General features: G+C 42.6%; 1 protein-coding gene across 14 annotated transcripts in view; it reads right to left on the bottom strand.

Moving 5' to 3' along the window:
- LOC143287757 (basement membrane-specific heparan sulfate proteoglycan core protein-like) overlaps positions 1 to 27,112 on the bottom strand; it is a 310,798-nt gene that overhangs the window by 21,961 nt on the left and 261,725 nt on the right. For 13 of the 14 annotated variants that reach the window (XM_076596017.1, XM_076596022.1, XM_076596029.1 and 10 more), the window contains 17 exons: positions 26,934 to 27,112; positions 26,200 to 26,298; positions 24,919 to 25,101; positions 24,294 to 24,554; positions 23,435 to 23,597; positions 21,540 to 21,637; positions 20,476 to 20,562; positions 19,243 to 19,422; positions 17,084 to 17,216; positions 14,147 to 14,277; positions 13,145 to 13,462; positions 11,424 to 11,573; positions 8,592 to 8,810; positions 7,925 to 8,020; positions 6,534 to 6,755; positions 6,008 to 6,124; positions 2,421 to 2,483 (listed from right to left, as the gene is read on the bottom strand). The exon at positions 26,934 to 27,112 is cut by the window's right edge and continues 97 nt beyond it. In XM_076596017.1, the coding sequence (XP_076452132.1) occupies positions 2,421 to 2,483; positions 6,008 to 6,124; positions 6,534 to 6,755; positions 7,925 to 8,020; positions 8,592 to 8,810; positions 11,424 to 11,573; positions 13,145 to 13,462; positions 14,147 to 14,277; positions 17,084 to 17,216; positions 19,243 to 19,422; positions 20,476 to 20,562; positions 21,540 to 21,637; positions 23,435 to 23,597; positions 24,294 to 24,554; positions 24,919 to 25,101; positions 26,200 to 26,298; positions 26,934 to 27,112 (2,699 nt within the window). The remainder of the gene's footprint in view (positions 1 to 2,420; positions 2,484 to 6,007; positions 6,125 to 6,533; positions 6,756 to 7,924; positions 8,021 to 8,591; positions 8,811 to 11,423; positions 11,574 to 13,144; positions 13,463 to 14,146; positions 14,278 to 17,083; positions 17,217 to 19,242; positions 19,423 to 20,475; positions 20,563 to 21,539; positions 21,638 to 23,434; positions 23,598 to 24,293; positions 24,555 to 24,918; positions 25,102 to 26,199; positions 26,299 to 26,933) is intronic. The other variant, XM_076596019.1, reaches the window with a different exon arrangement.

Below are 27,112 nucleotides of genomic sequence, written 5' to 3'. Positions count from 1 at the left end.
ATCAGCTGCAGAGCAATGCAACACATCATGGCAAGCAACCAAGCAAGCAAATCAGCTGAAAAACTCATCAAGATACAGACGCAAGCAAGATCGTCACGACAGCCCGAGACGGAAGAGCAAAATACCAGCACGGAACAGAAGAGCAGTTAAAGATCGGAGTGACATGGCAGACACATTCAGTCAGTAGGATATTAGAACAATGTGCAGTGTCCACAACATCCCCCCTGAAAATCTCACCAGCACTCGCTTTACCTGGTTTCTTTCAGACACTACATCCAAACAGTTTCATTTTGTAACATTTTCTGGTAACTGTAATTCATCTGAACAAAACAAAAAAAGGTTCAGACAAGCTCATGGGTGAGATTTTCAGAGTGCATGAATCACGTGAACAGCATCCCAAACAACCTCTTCAACAGTTCTGAAGACACTGCACATGTGTATGCCTTTGGAAATTCCAAACATGATACAGGTGGGAAAAGGAAGGAAACTGAACTACAATCGTGTAAATGAAAGAATACAAGGCTATTGTCAACAGTGAATGAAAAAGGGAACAAGAGGGAAAAAATCCCAACCTACTCCACATAACCCTGATCATTTGGATGCTATTCTTTTATTTTGATCTTTACTTTCAAAATACTTTTAAAAAATCATTCTGTGTTGCTATCTCATAAAATTTTTAAAAAACCCACACCAAAAACAACTCCAATGTCAAATCAGTTTTTATGACTGAATATTTCATTAATGTTTGGTCATGAATCAAATAAAGCAAGCACAAATTTGGTTTCTATCACTGCACATTGCACTATTGATAGGTCACAAATCAAGTAAATTGACCAGCCTGTTTGTCAATTTATTACAGCTGCATCTTTATTTCTCAACTCAGCTGAAAGGTTTTGATAAAATGATGACGTGAGTGAGTGAGTGAGTGAGTGTGTGAGTGAGTGAGTGAGTGAGTGAGTGAGTGAGTGAGTGAGTGAGTGAGTGTGTGTGTGTGTGTGTGTGTGTGTGTGTGTGTGTGTGTGTGTGAGTGAGTGGGTGAGTGGGTGAGTGAGTGAGTGCACACACGATTTTTGCACATTATCATCTTGCACAGAACTGCACTTATCCACCACAAATAAAACAACTATCTGCAATGTGGTGGTCTAATTTACTGATGGTCAAATGTTACATATGACTTGGTGAAGAAAAATTTACTTCAGCATTTGAACATGGTTACTTTTCTACATGCAAAGAGCCCAGAAATGTCTATCATCAGGCGCTCTATAATCAGGTTGGGGGTGGAATGTGGGGGTGGGGGGCATTCCCTGAATAGGAACAATGGGAAAACCTGTAGGCAGAATGTTCAGTCTCTGAAGTGTGTGGCGATGTGGCCATGATCTATCCTCTCAGCTGGAAGGGTAATGGAAACTGTTTTTTTCTCGGCTTCACAGCGAGCAGTATGGAAAAGAAAATCGGACAACAACCTTCAATCACAATTTGTATGATTTCCAATTTTGACAGGCATACTTTATAACCTTTTTTCAAAGGTCTTACTCCATGCTTAGCTACCTGTGAATGTTTTTTTCTCTCTCTAGAACTATGTTAGTACTTTTTCTCTATAACTGCAGTACCAGTTATTCAAACTGCCCATCAGCTAGCAGTTTACCAGAACCAGAAATACATACAGAGTACACAGCATAGCAGAGGGGAAGAGAACAAACTACAGAAGATAAAGAAGACAAAACATATAAGAAACGAATACTTGAGAAATGTGATGTCAATATCAGAACTTATTCCTTTCCTGAATCAACTGACGCTTGGCAGGATACTGTACTGAATTGGTTGACGAATGTAATGATGACAAAACATTGTTTTTCTCTTAAGATTTCAAAGTTTTACTCAATGTTATTATTTATCCCAAGAAATAGTTTCTTTCTGAAGATTTCAAAAAATGTGCTTAACATTATCATCTTTCTAGTTTTTGCTGTTTTTCCTCCAATATCTAAAACAAGGAACTCATATATTAATTATTTCAGATCAAGGGAATTCAACATACTCAACACCACCATTATCATGTACATCACTTCAAACACCCTAACCAGAACCAACATTTTAAAACATTCATATGCATCTGGAAACTGAAACTGGATTCTTTCCAGAGATTATACAATCCATATCATGAAAATTATGCTGTAACTAAACCAGCCTGTGACAGTGAAAGCCAGTAGAACGTCTATGAGAACACTACATAACCCAATGTGTCAGTCACCAATGCCACACCACACTGTACAGAGAAAAACAGGGCAGAAAGCAGCGAGCAGGGCCAACAGCACAAAGACAGCATCAAGGAGGTTCGCACAGACGGCAAGGCCTTGTGTGAGAGGCGGAGAGTTTGAAAGGAGAACGTTTTCCATAGCGACATTTGCAACTGGAGCATATACCTCTATCAAATACATCTCCTCTATCTCTTCTAGAGTAGAGGTCGTAGTAGGAGTCAACTTGTTCTGGGAGGGAAAAAAAGAAAACCAAACATAGCAGAAAAAAACCTTTAGCCTCATTCCAAAACACAACTAGCAATACTAATGTCACATAAACTGGGGAGGGAAATGACATGAACTGGACACAAAACAAATCAAAAAGAATACACGGACATCAGTATGGTGCTGCACCTTTAATCTGTGGAGGTAATGGCTGTGAGATGATCAAGTAAATAACACACAAACAACATGAAAATACAAAACACCGCCATTCTTACATGTCTGTTTAACAGATGAGTTTTTGACATCTACAGTTTCACGGCATCCAGGCACTCAACAGACAGTGCAGAATCAGCTTTACAAGGCTGTGATCTTGGTGAACAATAAACATCGGCTTGTTGCGGATAAGGCACTGAAGGTACAGTCTGTGAGCACAGCACTGGGCTGCAAGTCATTAGTTTCTCCCTGAACAAGTGTAAAGGTTATTTATCTGTTTATTCATTTTTTGACACCTCACTCAAAAACTGCAGCTTCTGTGCCTCATCCGTGAGTAGTCTGAGTTCTTGAGAGCACAGCTGACACTGCCATAGGTGACCAGTGTGGGGTGTGACAGGGAAATGCTGGTTTGGAAAGACTACTATGTGAAATGCTGGTTCTGATTTGGAGGGACCACTATGTGAAATGCCACTTCATGTTTGGAGGGATGACTTTTGAAATGCTGGCTCAGGTTTGGAGGGATGACTTTTGAAATGCTGGTTCAGGTTTGGAGGGACTACGATGTGAAATGCTGGTTCAGGTTTGGAGGTACTATGTGAAATGCTGGTTCAGATTTGGAGGGGCTACTATGTGCAATATCACTTCATGTTTGGGGGGATGATTTGCTTATTGTTTCCATAAAAAAAAGAAAAGAAAAAGAATTTGTCTTGTCTTGTCATGTGAAGGGGACATAGCCCTTTGGCAGCTGGTCGCCCTGTGATGGTGTGTCTGCTGTGCTCACCATGCAGACTTACTGAAGCTGTCACAATCCCTTCACCTGCCCCCTCCCTCCCTCCCTCCACACAAATTACCGCTGTGCCAGCACCATTACCCGCCTTTCATCTCACCGCTATCCCTTCAAGCGCCTCTTCAAGGAATACAATGAAGCAAAACTGAAACCGTTCTCTTACGGTGAAGCAAACGTGGAACTGTTTTTATTTTGGGTTGTTATTTTTTTTTTTTTTTTGCAGTGAAGCAAACCTAAAATCTGTTCTTTTACAATAAAGCAAACCTAAAATCTGTTCTTTTACAATAAAGCAAACCTGAAATCGTTCTTTTACAATAAAGCAAACCTGAAATCGTTCTTTTACAATAAAGCAAACCTGAAATCGTTCTTTTACAATGAAGGAAACTTGAAATAGTTTTTTTCCCCCTTTTTCACTCATTCTCCTCAAAACACTGACAGGTGTCTGAAAGAGTGAAAAGCAACAATTTGTTATTGTCCAGCAATAAGGTCACAAACTGCTGAAATGTATTTACGACAAAACTTAAACAAACAGTCTAAAGTCTATTCTCTTGATGACAGCTTCAGGGAAACTTGGGCACACAGTGAACCACACATGTGAAACATGGGTTATAAGTCAGTGTGCAAAGTTATTCATTCATAACAACTAACCAACAACCACTGTGCACTGTCTCATCTTCACAATGGAATAGATTCAATGAAACACCATAAAACAAAATGAAATACTAAAAAGTAAAAATGAAACCTGTCTGTTGCTTGCTTGTCTGTTGTTGTTGTTGGTGGTGTTCTCTCTCTTTTTTTTTTTTTTTTAAAGTATCGAGGCATGTTTGTGAAAGTTGTTTGAAAAGAAGACATAACCTTAGTAACATGCATTTGTGTGTAAGAGTGATGTTCTGCTTTGTTTGCTTACATGACATAGGTTCAAAATAGTGCCAACTGCAAGGTCACACAGCAATGCAAAATCAATTCATAAAAAGTATGCCATATATCCAAATAATCAAACCATCCTGACAAAGCACAAACAACATGATTCATCATCAACATCAAAGGAACTGAATCAAATCAGCAAAACCATTCCTTTTGCAGGAATAAAAGAAGAGCAAGACCAAATAAAGGACGAACAAAAATCACCAATAAATAAAAAGCCAACAGGAATAACATGGGAAACAGCCCATACAATAACAAGTATGGATCTTGTGGGTGATTTCCCAAGGCTTAGAATCAATACACTGCACCCGGAAGTCCAGCAATTCTGAGGACAAAAATCAATATTGTTTCTGTCTCTTTCAGCTGTTATCAGTTCCATCTTGCTCAATGTTGTGAGCTCAATAAAAGATGCATCTGTCTTTGATTTATATATATAATTTTTGGGGTCAACAGTTTTGGATTTATGTTTTTCTAAAGCTTTTTTTTTTTTTTTTAAATGTAAAGTGATTTACAAAAGGGAAAAAGAAAATCACCCACAAGAAACTATATTTCAAGAACATGCTGGTAATAGTTGCTATATGTCTATCCCACTTCGTATGATGCTAAACAAACAGACGAATTTTGGAAAAGCACGGAATAAATCAAATTACTGCAGGAATCACTGACATATGGTATGATCCTTGCCTGGGACGAATACAAACATGTCAATATATCAACCCTCCAGTAACTAACAGCTGACCATGGGAGATAATAATATTCACACAAACCCTGCCCATGCACAAGGTCACATCCATCAACACAGACATATAAAAGCAAGTTGTCCCCCTTTTGTTGACCATCAGTCTAAATGGGAAAAATATATATAAAGCTCTCTTATTCATTGAATAATAATAATAAAAAAAGAGATGCATCATGCAAAAACTTATAATTCAGATGCACACCCAAGGGAAATCCAAGAAATAAACAAATCATAAACACAAATAAAATTTTCAAAAGGGAAACCAGAAATCTGCATATCATGAAAATGGAACCTGATCTTCATCGAGATATTGCCTAAATCAGCAGAATACAAAAATTTATTCAACAGCATTCAAAGCATTTAAAGCAATCACTCTCCACAAATACACTTTCCTTTTATGTTTGATAAGGCAAATTTTATAAATATCAATCAGTTCCTCTTTATCACTCAGCTTTTCTTAACATTTCTGATAAAATACAAGGCATTCAGTGTAGAATATAAAACAGTGCATGAAAAAGTAAGGAAAATACATATGGCAAGAATATTTTCATATTTCATTTCACTTATTTTTCAGTCCATCATAAGATTAGCCTCATCAAATGGCCTGTTGCAACTCATAACTTAACATGTATACTACTATTACTACTACTATCAACAAAATAATTACTTTAAAAAATCTCATTTACTATTAGCTGTCTATTCAAACCTTAATATCCAGAAAAAAAGATTTCTTAAAGCTAAAAATATAAAATATGCTCAGAAATGCAGATCAAAAGAGCAAGTTCCATACAAAATAAAAAATGAAAAAAAAGGGGCAAAAATCAAAGCATAAAACTATCTTCATCATATTTCTACCATCTGCCTGCAGACAAACAACTCACTTACCATTGACAGGGTCCTCTCTGTTAACGATGAGCATTCCATCTCGGCCTTTACGGTCAGCCATCACCATGGCCCATTCATTGATCGGAATCTGCTGTCGGCTGCGTAAAATAGCAGGACCTGCCAAGGGCATCAGAAGGGTCAAGTGACATTTACTGCACAAACAAAACTGCCTTGATAATGTTACAGTAAGTTCTGATTGCACCTTCCTCAAATGACCTGAAAGAACACACTCACAAATTAATTACACAAGCACACATTGGATGACGCCGCAAACACAAATATGCCCCATACCGCACACCCACACAAAGCCATACACACCAACCACACTTGACACACACTGGAAGATATTGCAGATATATGCATGTTATATACAGATGTGTCCCCCTTCTTTCCCCCCTTTCCCCTCTATCGTTGCATGAAGACACACACACACACACACAAACACGCAACCACAATCACCCTCACACAGAACCACCACCACCAACACAGGCAACCTGAAGAGCCCCTAAACACAGCAGACACTCACCTTTCCCGGTGTCGAATCGGAACTCCACGAATCCATCCTTCATGATGACTGCCACAAAGTCACCACGACCGTCCTCCTTCTGTGCGTTGTACAGAATGATGCCATTGTCCCGGCTGCCAGGTTTGAACACCAGCTTCAGGCTGACGGACAGCAGTCCATTCTCAATGGTCGGGTAGGAAATGAAGGAGGTCTTGTTGAAGGCTGGATCCACCACTGTGAGCCCTGACACAGCACACAACGCCAAACTGCCTTGTTTACAAAACCAAATACTTGTAAACATATTGACAGATGATGTGCTAAGGCATTTCGGTTACAAAGCTCGAATGTCCCATAGCTCTTTATGGCCATCGGGGCAGTGAACTCATATCTGCTGTGTCTGGGTTCGGCATAGAAAGGTTAGGCCCGGTCATCTCCTGTCACATTAACCTTCCGCAAGTGATGTCATATACCCATTCACGCATGGTGGAGTGAGGAAAATTAGAGTGAGGTGCCTTTCCCAAGGACACATCATGCAGGAATGGGTCTTGAATCCTCAATGCTGGTGAACACTGGATCAAAGTCCAGTGCCTAGCCGGTTTTGACATGACAGATCCCAGGCATTGTGGACCTGGGACAAAATTCTGTTGTTGTTGCTGATAATACGAGTACTTATATAGTGCCTATATTGTACCAAATTTGTTGCAACTACATGGACTGAGACACTGAGTTGGGTTGCTGATTCTTAATTCCCAATTCTCTATGCTTTCATTGATCCTTGTGGTATGAACAGCACTGGCAAATTTCTTTTTTATGTGATGAATGTTCTGCAAGTACCTTTCAACAGGAACCCATCCAGCAGTCTACCTGCTGAACCAGTGAAAACTTGATCTCATAGTGTTTTGTTGCCGACCAAACTCACACACTGGATGTTGGTTAGCATGGATGAGATGGACTGGGTCAACTGCAAGAGGGTTATCCTTATTGTGCTGGAGCTGCTGAAGAATTGCTTCCCTTTCACGGACTGATAGATTGTTGGTGGCTGCTCTGCTCCAAAGTAAGACATGATTTGCCTCTTTCTATTCACACGTTACATGTACCTCAAACTCGGATTTATTCAGAACACCCAGTGGACATATTTCCAAACTACAGTGGGTATGTTCAGTTTCACTTTCTTAGTCACTTGTATTCTCACTTGGTGCTTTCAGCTTGTTGGCTTTAGCCTCTTCATTGTCTGAAATAATGCTCATAGGTGTTTTCAGGGGGACTGAGCATGCTTTTGATGAAGTTGTGTTCATTTTGTGAATGAAGTCTGGCTTCAACAAAGTGCACTCAGCACTTGTGGGGCTGGTCCACAGAAACTGCAGTGCAGGAAAGTACTGTATAACCAACAACAAAACACTCTTGTCACTCACCCACTCGGCATCCCTCCCCACTGTACCCTGTGGGGCAGATGCACTGGAAGCCTGACCCATCAGGGAAGTCATAGCAACGACCTGCACCACACGCATCTGAAAACAACATTAAAACAAAGTCAATGAATACTGGAGACAAGTTTGAACAAGTATACATTGAAATAACTGCAGTAGTTTTAATGAAATATCTTACATCAAAATAACTGAAGTAGTTTTAAAAAATGCAAACATAATTTTAAAATCTAGACTTTTAGCATGCCACAATGACAAGATGAATGCATTGTTGTTGTCAAGTAGACAAATGGAGGCCTACCCTACACTGTGACAAGGCACAGCGATGGTCAACAGCATCTGACACCAGCTGGCCACTGTTGTTCCTTGGTGTCAACTACCCAACACCACACAAGTGGACTGGTGTGGCCTAATGGTAATGCACCCAAGTAGATGCCAGTGTCCACGGGTTTGAGTCCCACACAGCCTAGGACTTTCATTCCCCCCCCCCCCCCCCCCCCCCCCCCCACACACACCCCATTTCATCAGACCTGGAGTGGTGGACAGAAGGAAAAGAAACGGAAGCGTTGGATTATGGTGATGCAGAGGGCATCCTAAGTTCATGCAATCTGCTTTGGAATGGGTGAAGACACACGATATGACAGGTGGAACATACCTGGGTAGCACCTGTAGCCTGCAGTTTCACAGCGCTGGCCGGCGAATCCCCGTGGGCACACACACCTGAAGCCATAGTTGTTGTTTGCGATCTGACAGTGACCGCCATTGTAGCAGGGGGCTTCCCGACACGCGTCGTACAGCTCCACTCCGTGAAGCTCCCTGGCTGCCGATCCCAGGTTGAGAGGTACTCCCTTCAGCTGAACCTGGCCGATGCTACCTGTTCATCACAATCACAATGCTGCCTGTTTATCATGGTCACAATCACAACACTACCTGTTCATCACAATCACAATGCTGCCTGTTTATCATGGTCACAATCACAACACTACCTGTTCATCACAATCACAATGCTGCCTGTTTATCATGATCACAATCACAACACTACCTGTTCATCACAATCACAATGCTGCCTGTTTATCATGATCACAATCACAACACTACCTGTTCATCACAATCACAATGCTGCCTGTTTATCATGATCACAATCACAACACTACCTGTTCATCACAATCACAATGCTGCCTGTTTATCATGGTCACAATCACAACACTACCTGTTCATCACAATCACAATGCTGCCTGTTTATCATGGTCACAATCACAACACTACCTGTTCATCACAATCACAATGCTGCCTGTTTATCATGATCACAATCACAACACTATCTGTTCATCACAATCACAATGCTGCCTGTTTATCATGATCACAATCACAACACTACCTGTTCATCACAATCACAATGCTGCCTGTTTATCATGATCACAATCACAACACTACCTGTTCATCACAATCACAATGCTGCCTGTTTATCATGGTCACAATCACAACACTACCTGTTCATCACAATCACAATGCTGCCTGTTTATCATGATCACAATCACAACACTACCTGTTCATCACAATCACAATGCTGCCTGTTTATCATGGTCACAATCACAACACTACCTGTTCATCACAATCACAATGCTGCCTGTTTATCATGGTCACAATCACAACACTACCTGTTCATCACAATCACAATGCTGCCTGTTTATCATGATCACAATCACAACACTACCTGTTCATCACAATCACAATGCTGCCTGTTTATCATGGTCACAATCACAACACTACTTGTTTATCACAATCACTATGCTGCCTGTTTATCATGATCACAATCACAACACTACCTGTTCATCACAATCACAATGCTGCCTGTTTATCATGGTCACAATCACAACACTACCTGTTCATCACAATCACAATGCTGCCTGTTTATCATGGTCACAATCACAACACTACCTGTTCATCACAATCACAATGCTGCCTGTTTATCATGATCACAATCACAACACTACCTGTTCATCACAATCACAATGCTGCCTGTTTATCATGATCACAATCACAACACTACCTGTTCATCACAATCACAATGCTGCCTGTTTATCATGGTCACAATCACAACACTACCTGTTCATCACAATCACAATGCTGCCTGTTTATCATGATCACAATCACAACACTACCTGTTCATCACAATCACAATGCTGCCTGTTTATCATGGTCACAATCACAACACTACCTGTTCATCACAATCACAATGCTGCCTGTTTATCATGGTCACAATCACAACACTACCTGTTCATCACAATCACAATGCTGCCTGTTTATCATGATCACAATCACAACACTACCTGTTCATCACAATCACAATGCTGCCTGTTTATCATGGTCACAATCACAACACTACTTGTTTATCACAATCACTATGCTGCCTGTTTATCATGATCACAATCACAACACTACCTGTTTATCACAATCACTATGCTACCCGTTCCATGATCATGATGACATCGCTACCTGTTTATCACAATCACAATGCAACCTGTTTATCATGATCACAACACTACCTGTTCATCGTAACACTACCTGTTCATCACAAAGCTACTTGTTTATCACTAACACAACACAACCTGTTCATCACAATCACAACACTACCTGTTCATCACAATCACAACACTACCTGTTCATAATGATAACTACCTATTTATCACAACACTACCTGTTCGTCACAATCACAACACTTACCTGTTTATCACAACACTACCTGTTCATAATGATAACACTACCTATTTATCACAACACTACCTGTTCATCTCTATCACACTACCTGTTTATCACAACACAACCTGTTCATAATGATAACTACCTATTTATCACAACACTACCTGTTCGTCACAATCACAACACTACCTGTTCATCTCTATCACACTACCTGTTTATCACAACACTACCTGTACATAATGATAACACTACATATTTATCACAACACTACCTGTTCATAATGATAATACTGCCTGTTTATCACAACACTACCTGTTCATCACAATCACAATGCTACCTGTTCATAATGATAAGACTACCGGTTTATCACAACACTACCTGTTTATCACAACACTACCTGTTCTTAATGATAACACTACCTGTTCTTCATAATGATAACACTACCTGTTTATCACAACACAACCTGTTCATCACAATCACAATGCTACCTGTTTATCACAATCACAACACTACCTATTCTTCATACTGATACCACTACCTGTTTATCACAACACTACCTGTTTATCAGAATCACAACACTACCTGTTTATCACAACACTACCTGTTTATCAGAATCACAACACTACCTGTTTATCACAACACTACCTGTTCATGACAAAGCTACCTGCTCATCATTATCACATATCACACTATCCGTAAGTCAAGCTGACTTAGAGGTAATATATATTGATCCCCACAATAATCATTGATGACAACATTTCAAAATTAAAGTGACAGTTCCACATACCCACAAATCCCTGGTTGAATCCGGCAGCCCTGGGGATATCATTGTAGTTGGGTACACCACCCAGGTACATGGGCTGTACAATGTCCATGCCCACAAAGCGACCAGATGCCTGTCCATGGTAGGGAGGTTCATCGTTCACCAACAGGGTACCTGGAACAGACAGGTAATGCTTTACTGTATGCATCACCATTGTACATTGAGAATAATACCTGAAACGCACAGGTAACACTTTGTTGTATGTGGCATCATCGTGCATAATGCTTTGCTGTATGCATCACCACTGTTCACTGAAAATAATACCTGAAACATACAGGTAACGCTCTGTTGTATGTGGCATCAACGTGCATAATGCTTTGTTGTATGCATTACCACTGTTCACTGTTTCTCAAGGCCTGATGAAGCGCGTTGGGTTATGCTGCTGGTCAGGCATCTGCTTGGCAGATGTGGTGTAGCATATATGGATTTGTCTGAACACAGTGACGCCTCCTTGAGCTACTGATACTAATACTGATACTGTTCACTGAAACCTATACCTGAAACACACAGGTAATGCTTTGTTGTATGTGGCATCAACGTGCATAATACTTTTCTGTATGCATCACCACTGTTCACTGAAATCTATACCTGAAATATATGGGTAATGCTTTGATGTATGTGCCACCATTGTGCAATGATAATAATACCTGAGACATACAGGTAATGCTTTGTTGTATGCAAATCATTGTTCACTGAAAACAGTACACAAAACATACAGGTAATGCACTGTTGTATGTGCCACCATTGTACATTTAAAATACCTGAAACATACAGGTCATGTTTTGATGAATGTGGCATCATTTTACATAGAAAATAATACCAGAATCATACAGTAAGGCTTTGATGTTTGTGCCATCACTGTACATTGAAAAAAACACCTCAGACAAACAGGTAATGCTTTGTTGTATGTGGCATCATTGTGCATAATGCTTTGTTGCATATGGCATCATTGTACAACTAAAAAAAATACCTGAAACACCCAGGTAATGCTTTATTGTGTGTGCCACCATAGTAGATTGAAAAAATATATGAGAAAAACAGGTAATGCTTTTATTGTATGTGACACCACTGTATACTGAAAAAGTACCTGAGACATATTGATATTCCTTTGTTGTATGCCATACCATTGTTCACTGAAAAAATAACATACTTGAGATACATGCTGGTAATGTTTAAAAGTGTGAATTGTGACTGAAAACATCTGAAATTTGAAAATATCTGACAATTTACCTTATAGTCAAATTTTGTACTGAATTAGAAACCTTCTTTGCTATTAGTGCAATACTGTGATGCAGTTTGCTGAGGATGTGTGTGTGTGTGTGTGTGTGTGTGTGTGTGTGTGTGTGCGCGCGCGTGCATGTGTGTGTGTCCAACAGGATAAATAATGATGTATTGTATCCTATCCTATCATAGTTTTTTTTGTATTGTATTGTGTGTATGTGTATGTGTGGGTGCCTGCAAGTGTAGATGTGAGAGAGAGAGAGACAGAGAGAAAGAGAGAGACAGAGAGAGAGAGAGAGAGCATCACACACACACACACACAAACACAACACACACACACCTCCTCATCCCCACCACAATTCCCCCACCCACACCTACACCCAACACCTGTCAGCAACACAGCACAGAAAAAAATACCTGCAAAAAAACCCACAGCCCTCATATACCCCCACCCTACTACTCACCATTCCTGCTCTGCCTCTTCAGGTGAACCGTGTGCCACTGGTTCAGCTGCAGCTGGTTCTGGCCACGGATGATGGTGGGTCCAGACCCCACGTTGAAACGGAACTCGGGGTATGCCCCGTTCATCCCGAAGCACACAAAGTCCCCGCGATCATCGGCACTATCCTGGGGGTCGTTTCTGTACTGTCCGTTGTAGAGGATAACGCCGTCTGTGGCCTCAGGGCGGAAGGACAGGAGGATGTCCAGATCAATGTAGACGTCCCTCAGCGGGGGGAAGCTCATGTAGGAGTTGGGGTTCTGGGGGAAGTACGGAACGAACGCTGGAACAGACCACAGTCACACCGATCGTCATTCAGCTGTGTCAGATTTACGCCACGTCTACTACATTTGTTTTTCATGTCATCATTACAACCATCCACACTAAACTGGAAAGGTATTGCATACAAATGTAATCCTTCCCCCCCACAAACCCCCCACCCCCCCAAAAGAAATTAAAGAAAAAAATAGTGACCACCCCCCCCCTCCTCCCTCTCAACCAATCTTATTTTCTTAAACTAGACATATATTACAACAAAAGTATCCCCAAACAAAAAAAAGGTCCAGCCCAACGCCCTTCCCCCTCCCCCCCCCCACACACTCTCACCACCACCAAATTAACTTTTCTTTAAACTGGACAGATATTACAAACATAAGTATCCCCTGACAAAAAACAGTCCACCCAAACTTTCAAACTAATCTTCTTGAACTGGTAGACATTACAAAGGTATCCGCCCCCCCCCCCCCCTCCCCATCCTAAAAAAAAAAATCCCTCCAAATCCCCCACCTCCCACTCCCAAACTTCCCATCTTCTTAATCTGAATGGATGTGTTTGTGTACAGTAATGGTAACAGACCAGAGCTGTGTGTGAGAGGAAGCAGTTTTGATTGCTGACAGGCAGCAGCCGTATACTGAAAGAGGAGGGTTTTAGGATGCAGATGGACGGACAGAAAAGTGTGAACACTGACCTCCCACCACCAGTACAACAGGCAGCACAGAGACTCCCTGGTCGTTGCTGGCATGACATTCATAGGTGCCAGCATCCTCCTCCCTCACTCGTGGGATGTACAGTCCTCCGTTCTGCTCAATTCTGTGCTCACTGTGAACAACAGTACAAATACCATAGTTTCAACTCTTTTTAACTGTGAAAAACTTTTAAAAAAAACAACTATCAGTGCAACAGCTTCAATTCTATTAATTGTGAAAAACTTAAAAAACAAACAAACTATCAACAGATGAGTCTATGTCTACAAATAATATGAGAAACAACCCATTGATACATTAGTATGTACAGACAACCGGACAAACTATCAACTGATGTCTGTGTCTACAGACAACATGAGAAACTATCAATCAATGTGTCTGTATGTCTACAGACAATATGAGAAACACTCAGTTGATACTTTCATGTGTACAGACAACATGACAAACTACCCATAGATATGTCTTGGTTTTACAGACAATACAAGAGACTATCAACTGATGTATCTGTGTGTACAGATGATATGAGAAACCATCAACTGATGTATCTGTGAACAGACAATATAAGATACCAACTGGTGCGTCTGTGAACAGACAATATAAGATACCAACTGGTGTATCTGTGAACAGACAATATAAGATACCAACTGGTGCGTCTGTGAACAGACAATATAAAATACCAACTGATGTATCTGTGAACAGACAATATAAGATACCAACTGGTGCGTCTGTGAACAGACAATATAAGATACCAACTGGTGCGTCTGTGAACAGACAATATAAGATACCAACTGGTGCGTCTGTGAACAGACAATATAAGATACCAACTGGTGCGTCTGTGAACAGACAATATAAGATACCAACTGATGTATCTGTGAACAGACCATATAAGATACCAACTGGTGCGTCTGTGAACAGACCATATAAGATACCAACTAGTGTATCTGTGAACAGACAATATAAGATACCAACTGGTGCGTCTGTGAACAGACAATATAAGATACCAACTGGTGCGTCTGTGAACAGACAATATAAGATACCAACTGGTGCGTCTGTGAACAGATAATACAAGATACCAACTGGTGCGTCTGTGAACAGACAATATAAGATACCAACTGGTGCGTCTGTGAACAGACAATATAAGATACCAACTGGTGTATCTGTGAACAGACAATATAAGATACCAACTGGTGTATCTGTGAACAGACAATATAAGATACCAACTGATGTATCTGTGAACAGACAATATAAGATACCAATTGGTGCGTCTGTGAACAGACAATATAAGATACCAACTGGTGCGTCTGTGAACAGACAATATAAGATACCAACTGGTGCGTCTGTGAACAGACAATATAAGATACCAACTGGTGCGTCTGTGAACAGACAATATAAGATACCAACTGGTGTATCTGTGAACAGACAATATAAGATACCAACTGGTGCGTCTGTGAACAGACAATATAAGATACCAACTGGTGCGTCTGTGAACAGACAATATAAGATACCAACTGGTGCGTCTGTGAACAGACAATATAAGATACCAACTGGTGGATCTGTGAACAGACAATATAAGATACCAACTGGTGTGTCTGTGAACAGACAATATAAGATACCAACTGGTGCGTCTGTGAACAGACAATATAAGATACCAACTGGTGCGTCTGTGAACAGACAATATAAGATACCAACTGGTGCGTCTGTGAACAGACAATATAAGATACCAACTGGTGCGTCTGTGAACAGACAATATAAGATACCAACTGGTGTATCTGTGAACAGACAATATAAGATACCAACTGGTGCGTCTGTGAACAGACAATATAAGATACCAACTGGTGCATCTGTGAACAGACAATATAAGATACCAACTGGTGTATCTGTGAACAGACAATATAAGATACCAACTGGTGCGTCTGTGAACAGACAATATAAGATACCAACTGGTGCGTCTGTGAACAGACAATATAAGGTACCAACTGGTGCGTCTGTGAACAGACAATGTAAGATACCAACTGGTGTATCTGTGAACAGACAATATAAGATACCAACTGGTGTATCTGTGAACAGACAATATAAGATACCAACTGGTGCGTCTGTGAACAGACAATATAAGATACCAACTGGTGCGTCTGTGAACAGACAATATAAGATACCAACTGGTGCGTCTGTGAACAGACAATATAAGATACCAACTGGTGCGTCTGTGAACAGACAATATAAGATACCAACTGGTGGATCTGTGAACAGACAATATAAGATACCAACTGGTGCGTCTGTGAACAGACAATATAAAATACCAACTGATGTATCTGTGAACAGACAATATAAGATACCAACTGGTGTATCTGTGAACAGACAATATAAGATACCAACTGGTGCGTCTGTGAACAGACAATATAAGATACTAACTGGTGCGTCTGTGAACAGACAATATAAGATACCAACTGGTGCGTCTGTGAACAGACAATATAAGAAACTATCAACTGATGCGTCTGTGTGCAGACAGTATGAGAAACTCTCAATTGATGTGTCTATGCCTACAGGTGATAAGACAAATTATCAGCTGATGTGTCTGCATTTACAGATAATAGGAGAAACTATCAACTGATCTTCATGTGTACCGACAACATGGCAAACTATCAACTGATCTCATGGTACCGACAACATGGCAAACCATCAATGTGACTGGCAAAGACAGGAGGTAGAATGTAATGAGGAGTGTGCAAGACAATCTCAAATGCAGGTGACACAATGGAAATAGAGACAGAGACAGGCACAGAGAGAGGGGCAGGGTGAAAGAGAGAGAGAGAGAGAGAGAGAGAGAGAGACAGAGACAGAGAGACAGACAGACAGACAGAGACATAGACTGGGAGACAGAGCGACAGACAAAGTGAGCATGGAGGTGTGGTGGTGGTACTAACATTGGCAGGTCTCCCTCTTTCTTGACCCAGGTGACGGCGGGCTGAGGACTGCCATAGGTGTCGCAGGTCAGAGTGTGGGGGCTGCCCAGTGATGCTGTCTCAAAGTCCCTTTGCTGGGAGATGATGGGCTTGGCTGCAAACAAGAGGTACATACATCGCTTACAGCCCCGCCCACCACTCTTTAACTGTGGCAGCTAACAGAGCTTTGTTGCTTACAGCCCCGTCCACCACTCTTTAACTGTGGCAGCTAACAGAGCTTTGTTGCTTACAGCCCCGTCCACCACTCTTTAACTGTGGCAGCTAACAGAGCTTTGTTGCTTACAGCCCCGCCCACCACTCTTAACCGCAGCAGCTAATAGAGGTTTGCCACATATACCCCCGCCCACCACTCTTTAACTGTGGCAGCTAATAGAGCTTTGTCGCTTATAGCCCCGTCCACCACCCTGAACTGTGGCAGCTAACAGAGCTTAGCTGCTTATAGCACCCTTCCTCCCACCCCACCACACTGGGCTTAGCCCCACCCACAACAAATGGGTGTGGCTGCTAAGATGTTCTTTTTAGTCCCATTCCCCACTCATAGCTGGTCCTGCAAACAGAGCTGTGTTGCTTGTAGCCCTTCCCACCACTCTTAACAGTAGCAGCTAACAGAGCTTTGTTGTTTATAGCCCCACCCACCACACAGGGGGGCTTAGCCCCACCCATAAGATGGTGGGGGTGGGGGGCGGGGGAGGGTTGTGCTGCTTGTAGCTCCACCCACCACTGTGGCTGCAAACATAGCTTTGATATTAAGACCCGCCCACTAGACAGGGCTCAGCCTCACCCATGACACAGGGGTGGGCCTGCTAAGATGTTCTTCACAATGCTACCAACCACTCATAACTGTGGCTGTGAACAGAGGTATATGTTGCTTATAGCCCTGTCCACCACACAAGGCTTAGCCTCAACCACAAAACAGGGGTACGGATGCTTACCTTTGTTGCTAAAAACCCTGCCCACCACACAAGGCTTAGCCTCAACCACAAAACAGGGGTATGGATGCTTACCTTTGTTGCTAAAAACCCTGCCCACCACACAAGGCTTAGCCTCAACCACAAAACAGGGGTATGGATGCTTACCTTTGTTGCTAAAAACCCTGCCCACTACTCAGGGCTTAGCCCCACCCACAACACAAGAAAGGGGCTGCTAACATCGCTTTGTTGCTCAAAGCCCCACCCACCACAAATGGGTGTTATTTTAGTCACACTCACCACTAATAACTGTGCCTGCAAACAGAGCTGTGTTGTTTATACCCCCACTCACCACTCTTCACTGTGGCTGCTAACAGAGCTTTGTTGCTTTTTGCCCCACACACCACACCATACTAATCCCTACTCACCATGCGTGGCTGTGGCTGCTAACAGAGCTTTGTTGCTTTTTGCCCCACACACCACACCATACTAATCCCTACTCACCATGCGTGGCTGTGGCTGCTAACAGAGCTTTGTTGCTTTTTGCCCCACACACCACACCATACTAATCCCCACTCACCACTCTTCACTGTGGCTGCTAACAGAGCTTTGTTGCTTTTTGCCCCACACACCACACCATACTAATCCCTGCTCACCATGCGTGGCTGTGGCTGCTAACAGAGCTTTGTTGCTTTTTGCCCCACACACCACACCATACTAATCCCTGCTCACCATGCATGGCTGTGGCAGCTAACAGAGCTTTGTTGCTTTTTGCCCCACACACCACACCATACTAATCCCTACTCACCATGCGTGGCTGTGGCTGCTAACAACTGTGCTGCTTATAGCCACGCACACTACACAACACTGTTGCTGCAAACATACTTTATTAATAGCCTGATTTACCCTGCTTGAAGAATGGGAACATTCATAGGGACCTAATGTTTGATTTATACAGCTCAAAGAATGGGAACATTCACAAGAACCTAATGCCCTGTTTATGTACATAGCTCAAAGAATGGGAACATTCATAGGGACCTAATGCCCTGTTTATGTACACAGCTCAAAGAATGGGAACATTCATAGGGACCTAACGCCCTGTTTATGTACATAGCTCAAGGAATGGGAACATTCACAAGAACCTAACGCCCTGTTTATGTACATAGCTCAAGGAATGGAAACATTCACAAGAACCTAAAATATCAGACTCACACTGCACGTAGAGTTGGACCTGTGACTGCACGGAGCCAGCCACATTGGTGGCGGTACAGCGGTAGGTTCCGGCGTGCTCCGGTTTGGCTTCAGGGATGACCAAGAGTCCCTCGCCAACTTGGGCCGAGGCTGGGAGGGAGCCGCCCAGCTTGCTCCACTGCACTGTGGGCTTGGGGGTACCTGCCACACAGAACACCAACCTCTTCACTGCTGAGCCTTGGCAAGGAGAGCAGCATGTTCTTTAGCAGTGTTGCTGATTTTGCTGAACAAAAGATTTGCATTCCCAAAAGAAGAAGTCCAAATAAACAACAGTGACTGACATCCTGACCTATAAGCTCAGTCAGTGCCTGACATCCTGACCTATAAGCTCAGTCAGTGACTGACATCCTGACCTATAAGCTCAGTCAGTGACTGACATCAAGACATATGAGCTCTCTTTTATCTCAGTGAGGTGACAGCCCTTCACTGATGAGCATACTTGTCAGCAGCACTCAAAGAGCAAACAGTTGTGTGGCTGAAGAGTTGGACTTTCAATCTGGGAGTCCTGGGTTTAAATCCTCATCAGGATGCCCATCTTTTCCAATCTCCCAGGTCAACATGTGCAGACCCACTAGTGCCTGGACCGCCTTCATGTGTATATGCATGCAGAAGATAAATTACAGCTCATGTTAAAAATACGATAATCCATGTCAGTATCTGGTGGGTTATGGAAACAAGAAGAGCACATCCAGCATGCACATCCATGAAAATGGTGTATAAATGCCTACAAGGTTGAGTAAAAACATGTAAAAGCTTACTTGCACTTATGAGTGTAATCCACACATGCAGAAGAAGAATCAGAGTTGATGCAATCACCACACTATCAACCCTGAACACAAGGATATCCTTTGAAAGTTTTCCTTCACTTCCTATTTTGACATATGTCTTCACTCAATTTATACACAAAGTAATATAATCCTTCCCGGAAATAAAATGACACCAATTTCCAAAGCTGTCCCATGACTATGATTTTCCAAAATGACATCTGTTTTCTAAACCTACATCAAAGTATGAAATGGCTTAAGAAATAAATTCTTTCTGGAAAATCCCCAGTTTAGAGTGATGATGAATAAGTATATGACAAAGATACTGACAGCAGTCACAAGACACACAACAAAACACTGTCAATATAAACATAACGATCACCAAAAAAAGACTGAAAATGAGTTGAAGTTGTGCAGAAGACACTGTTACCTGTGACAATGCATTCGAACTCCACCCTGTCACCAACTTCCACTGTCTGTATGCCCTGTCCAATCTTGCTGCCAATGTTTCCAATATCTGCAACACAAGGCAACCATCCTCAGTTCACCAACAACCATACATTTTGTTCATAAAATGAAACACGCATCTCATATTCAGTTCACAAAACACACATCTCATATTCAGTTCACAAAACACACATCTCCCAGTTTAGATGAACGACAGTCAGTCATGTCAGACTGTGACCATCTGAACAGCAGAGGAGGCGTCTGCATTCTGACCTATCTGGACTAATATTTGATTATCGTGAGAGTGTCTTGCCGAAGTTTCGTGTCCAACTATGACCATCAGAGGAGGCAACTGCTGTCCTGACTATTCGAGCTAGAATCTGATTACAGAGAAGTGTCTTGCCAAAGTTATGTCCCCTCTGTCTTGGCCAAGAGGGCTTTAGGACAGTCGGTGTTGGGATGGCCCCCAAAGGCCAACTATTCCCCTAAGGCTGAGGCACTGATAGCCAGTGCAGTCTTACCTCCTGGTCTGAGAGTCACAATCCTTCACAAAAAGATAAAGCTGTAAATGAATTCCCACTGCAGTGGAGAAAATCATTGATCATACATCACTCACTTTGCTTTTGGCCCAGCTGATGTCTATATCTAATATAAGCCACTACAGACAGTGTTTTGAAAGTAACAGACTACTGAGAGTTTAAGGTTTCACGTCTGAAAAAGAACAAGAAAAGCTTGATAAAATATATACAAAATACTGTTAATATCACAAAAAACAAAACATTCAGAACATGTGAAAAAATAATGTATAACAAATCTGAACATGACATTGTGATTCTATGTAGAATTATCAAATTTCTTCTAATATCTGCACACAGTCATGCTGTAAAAGTATGCATAGGTAATGTTTTCATTTCAAATATTTTCTGTTCATACTGTAACATTATGCATGTTATGCCTTCATAGCTCAACATACAGGCAACGTTGAATCATCAACACTGCCCAACACACCAAATACTCTAGAAATCAACAAAACAAACAGTGACATACTGGATACTCTGAGGATGGCATAATCCCTGACTGATCCAATGTCGCTGGTTGCCGTGCAGATGTATCGGCCTTCATCCTCCTTCTGAACATTGTACAACCTGGCAACACACACACAGGCCTTCATCCTCCTTCTGAACATTGTACAACCTGGCAACACACACACAGGCCTTCATCTTCCTTCTGAACATTGTACAACCTGGCAACACACACACACACACACAGGCCTTCATCTTCCTTCTGAACACTGTACAACCTGGCAACACACACACACAGGCCTTCATCTTCCTTCTGAACATTGTACAACCTGGCAACACACACACACAGGCCTTCATCTTCCTTCTGAACACTGTACAACCTGGCAACACACACACACAGGCCTTCATCTTCCTTCTGAACACTGTACAGCCTGGCAACACACACACACAGGCCTTCATCTTCCTTCTGAACACTGTACAACCTGGCAACACACACACACAGGCCTTCATCTTCCTTCTGAACATTGTACAACCTGGCAACACACACACACACACAGGCCTTCATCTTCCTTCTGAACATTGTACAACCTGGCAACACACACACACAGGCCTTCATCTTCCTTCTGAACACTGTACAACCTGGCAACACACACACACACACACACACACAAGACTGACACAGAACAGACTCACTGTGGTAAGCAAGCCTCAACAAAAAATCATCACGAAGAAAAAAGGTGACCACATATACCCATTTAGAAGGCACAGTACAATTCAACACAGCCTTCTTCTGGTTCAAGAATTGGTCAACACATGATCTGAAAAAAAAACAAACCCAAAACAAAACATATATTTGTATTTTTCTGCATTTTGTATTTCTTTTTATTACAGCAGATTTCTCTGTGTGAAATTCGGGCTGCTCTCCCCAGGGAGAGCACGTCACTACACTACAGCGCCACCCATTTTTTTGTATATTTTCCTGCATGCAGTTTTATTTGTTTTTCTTATTGAAGTGGAATTTTTTCTACAGAATTTTGCCAGGAACAACCCTTTTGTTGCCGTGGGTTCTTTTACATGCACTAAGTGCATGCTACACACAGGACCTTGGTTTATCGTCTCATCCGAAAGACTAATATATCAACTATTCAGCAATTAAGGTAGTATCTTCTGAAGATTTGAGAGATAATACATATACAAATACCTCTTTTTTTGGAGGATTGATAAGGTTACCACAGGGAACTGATGAAAAGAGAAAGTCTGAATAATAAACAGACAACAACATCCCCCACAACACACACTACAGTCAATGCCCCACAACACACACTACAGTCAATGCCCCACAACACACACTACAGTCAATGCCCCACAACACACACTACAGTCAATGCCCCACAACACACACTACAGTCAATGCCCCACAACACACACTACAGTCAATGCCCCACAACACACACTACAGTCAATGCCCCACAACACACACTACAGTCAATGCCCCACAGTCAATGCCCCACAACACACACTACAGTCAATGCCCCACAACACACACTACAGTCAATGCCCCACAACACACACTACAGTCAATGCCCCACAACACACACTACAGTCAATGCCCCACAACACACACTACAGTCAATGCCCCACAACACACACTACAGTCAATGCCCCACAACACACACTACAGTCAATGCCCCACAACACACACTACAGTCAATGCCCCCACAACACACACTACAGTCAATGCCCCACAACACACACTACAGTCAATGCCCCACAACACACACTACAGTCAATGCCCCACAACACACACTACAGTCAATGCCCCACAACACACACTACAGTCAATGCCCCACAACACACACTACAGTCAATGCCCCACAACACACCACCACACAGACAGAAGGTCCGGCAGAGAGGACTTACGTCAGCTGTCCGTTTCTGACTTGATGCTGCGGGGGCAGCTGTCCGATCTCCTTGTCCCAGCGAATGGTCGGAGGGGGGTCACCTGACACGCTACACTGGAAGGTCACGGTGCTTCCCTCCTGGCGACTCTCCTCACGGGGTGCCACCGACACCACAGGTACCACTGAAACAACAGTTATTGGTTGTCATGGACACCACTGAAACAACAGTCACTGGTTGTCATGGACACCACAGGTACCACTGAAACAACAGTTATTGGTTGTCATGGACACCACTAGTACCACTGAAACAACAGTTATTGGTTGTCATGGACACCACTGGTACCACTGAAACAACAGTTATTGGTTGTCATGGACACCACCAGTACCACTGAAACAACAGTTCTTGGTTGTCACCGACACCATTGAAACAATAATCAGTGGTTGTCATGGACACCACTGGTACTGACTGACTCAGAACACAGGTGGCAACAGTTAATCACCTGCCATGAGTTTTCATGATTAACATTGCAGACACATCTCTCAAGAGCAGAACACAGGTAGCAACACTCACTCACCTACCATGATTTTCATGATCAGTGTTGCAGACACATCTCTCAAGAGCAGAACACAGGTAGCAACACTCACTCACCTACCATGATTTTCATGATCAGTGTTGCAGACACATCTCTCAAGAGCAGAACACAGGTAGCAACAGTCACTCAACTGCCATGATCTTCATGATTAATGTTGCAGACACATCTCTCAAGAGCAGAACACAGGTAGCAACAGTCACTCAACTGCCATGATCTTCATGACCAGAGTTGCAAGACACACCTCTCACAAGAGCAGAACACAGGTAAGCAACACAGTCAACTCACCTGCCACCCTGAGCGTGGCAAAGCCTTCCGATGTGCCCACGTCACTGGTGGCGATACAGCGATACTGCCCAGCATCGGCTGCAGTTACCCTGGGTATCTCCAGCACTCCATCGTACTCACGGACACTAGGAGACAGTCTGCCTCCCACCTTCTGCCACTCGATCTGGAAGGGCCCCCTGCCCGTCGGCTGGCAGTTCAGAGTAACGCTGTCTCCGGCACGGGCCTGCATCTGGGAGGGTGACACCCTCAGGCGAGGAGTCACTGCCGAGGGAAATCGATGCAGAGCGAACATCATTATTGTTGTTGTTGTTGTTATTGTTATTTTAATTTTCATTATTATCATCATTATTATTACTATTATCATTATTATCATTGCTGCTGTTGTTCTTGTTGTTTTGCATTGCATTTTATTGGATTGTACTTTGCTGTGTTACTCTCTTGTCACCAGATGCCCTGTGTGAAATTTGGGCTGCAAACACAACTCAGATTCTCAGTTGTGCAGCAGACACAACACAGAATTTCAGTTGTGTGAACAGTTCTTCTGTGTACACCCCAATGACCCTTCACAGAGTTAAGGAAGAAGAAGAAGCAGACACAAACTCAGACTAAAGAAGAAATCACTCACCGGAGACAATGAGGATGACTTTAGCAGAGTAGTCTCCCCTGTCTGTGGCAACGATACACTCGTAAGTTCCCTGGTAGTCGGCTGTGATGCGTGGAATGTACAGCCTTCCTCCAGTCACACTGTGTCCTGGGGGCAGCGGCTGTCCGTTTGGTCGACGCCAACGCACACGTGCATCCCGGAGACCTGTACATTCCATTCCAGCCAATCACTCATCAATCAGTTTCAGTTTCAGTATCTCAAGGAGGCGTCATTGCGTTCAGACAAATCCATATACGCAACACCACATCTGCTGGGCAGACGCACGACCAGCAGCATAACCTGACACACTCGATCAGGCCTTGAGCGCATGCTTGTATATTTCTGTACCTATCAGAGTGGATTTCTTCTATAAAATTTTGCCAGAGGACAACACTCTCATTGCCACGGGTTCTTTTTCAGTGCGTCAGGTGTGTTCTGCACACGGGACCTTGGTTTATTATCTCATCTGAATGACTTGATTTTCCAGTGAAACTTGGGAGAAAGGATTGAAACCCACACCCTCACGGACTCTCTATATTGGCAGCTGAGCATCTTGAGCATTCTGCTAGCTCATCATTAAATATATCATCAATCAATCTTTACATAATCAGCCATCAGTCAATCATCAATCAATAATTAATCAATCAACCAGTTGATCATCAATCTATCATGGAAGTCCATCCAAAACAACGGAGACGTCAGTGACTCCATCCAGATATTAGAGTGCAGCCCAAAAGGCAAGACACACAAGAGTGGCTTTTCAGTGAAACTAATAAAAAGACCATGAGAACAGCAGGCAGGCTTCAAGTAGACATTTCTGACAGTTATCATAATCATCCTTATTCTGTATTCATCCTCAAGCATGGCCTTTTTTCCTGCTTGTTGTTTGCAAGTGTCATGTGTGTGGTATCTTTTAACTGCACAACGGGAAGGGGCAACAGTGGATCATCTGTACTGACCATACCTGGTGCCTGTTCATGCATTCTATTGCATTGTATTATATTGCATTGCATTGCATTGTATTGTATTGTATTGTATTGTATTGTAATGAATTCTCAAGGCCTGACTAAGAATGTTGGGTTACGCTGTCAGTCAATTGCTTAGCACATGTGGTGAAGCATACATGGATTTGTGTGAATGCAATGACGCCTCCTTGAGTAACGGAACGGAACGGAACTGAACTGTATTGTATTGTGTTGTATCGTACTGCATTGCACTATGCTGTAAACACTGTTTAAAGCAAAGAGGAAGACAGTGACTCACCCCTGGCTGTGCAGGACAGCTCCACAGACTCTCCCTCCACCAGGCTCATGCGTTCAGGTCCCTCGATGTCCACCTGGGGGGACACGTCTGTGGGCACCACTGTAACACAAGCAGCACACCCACCTCACTGGACATCCCTGACCACCATTCCTTCATGTACAGCTTCATTCTGGGAACAGCTCAGACTGGTGTTTGGTCTGACAGAGAGGCGAGCATGCATGCTGACGGACACACTATCACACACAAATTAACACACACACACACTCACACACAATCCTATGAATTAAACAAAATGATCACTGAGCACTGCTGATCACATACACACACTAACACACACACACACACTGACACACACACTGACACACACACACATGCTAATACACTCACACTCAATCCTGTAAATTTAACAAAATGATCATTGAGCACTTTTAATCACACACACACACTAACACACACACACTAAATCCTGTAAATTAAACAAAATCATCATTAAACACTGTTAATAGTCTTCCCTCCTTCCTTTCAGAAATCTCTAACATATATAAACACATGAAGATGATCACCCAAGTGAAAAAAAACCTCAACCTGATAAGCCTGGATATGAAGAACCCTAATATACGCTTACCAGTTGCAGGTGAATTAAATACAACTGTGTACTTAAAAAATACACTGAAACATTTCAACATCACAAGACACAGAAAAGCAACAAGAGAAGAACAAAAAGAGAAACAGACCCGTCAAGTCCACGATCTCTTCAGTCGTTCCTCGGTCGTTGCGGGCAACGCAGGTGTAGCGTCCGGAGTCAGACACGGCGGCAGGGTCAAAGAGCAAGCCAGCGGTGCCGGGGGAAGGTGCGTAGGACTCGGGCAGCACGTCGCTGCGCCGGGGTGTACCCTTGCGCCAGAACACAGTG

The sequence above is a fragment of the Babylonia areolata genome, chromosome 11, assembly GCF_041734735.1.
Source record: "Babylonia areolata isolate BAREFJ2019XMU chromosome 11, ASM4173473v1, whole genome shotgun sequence".
Taxonomy (NCBI): Eukaryota; Metazoa; Mollusca; class Gastropoda; order Neogastropoda; family Buccinidae; genus Babylonia; species Babylonia areolata.
This window is presented reverse-complemented; position numbering and strand designations above follow the sequence as displayed.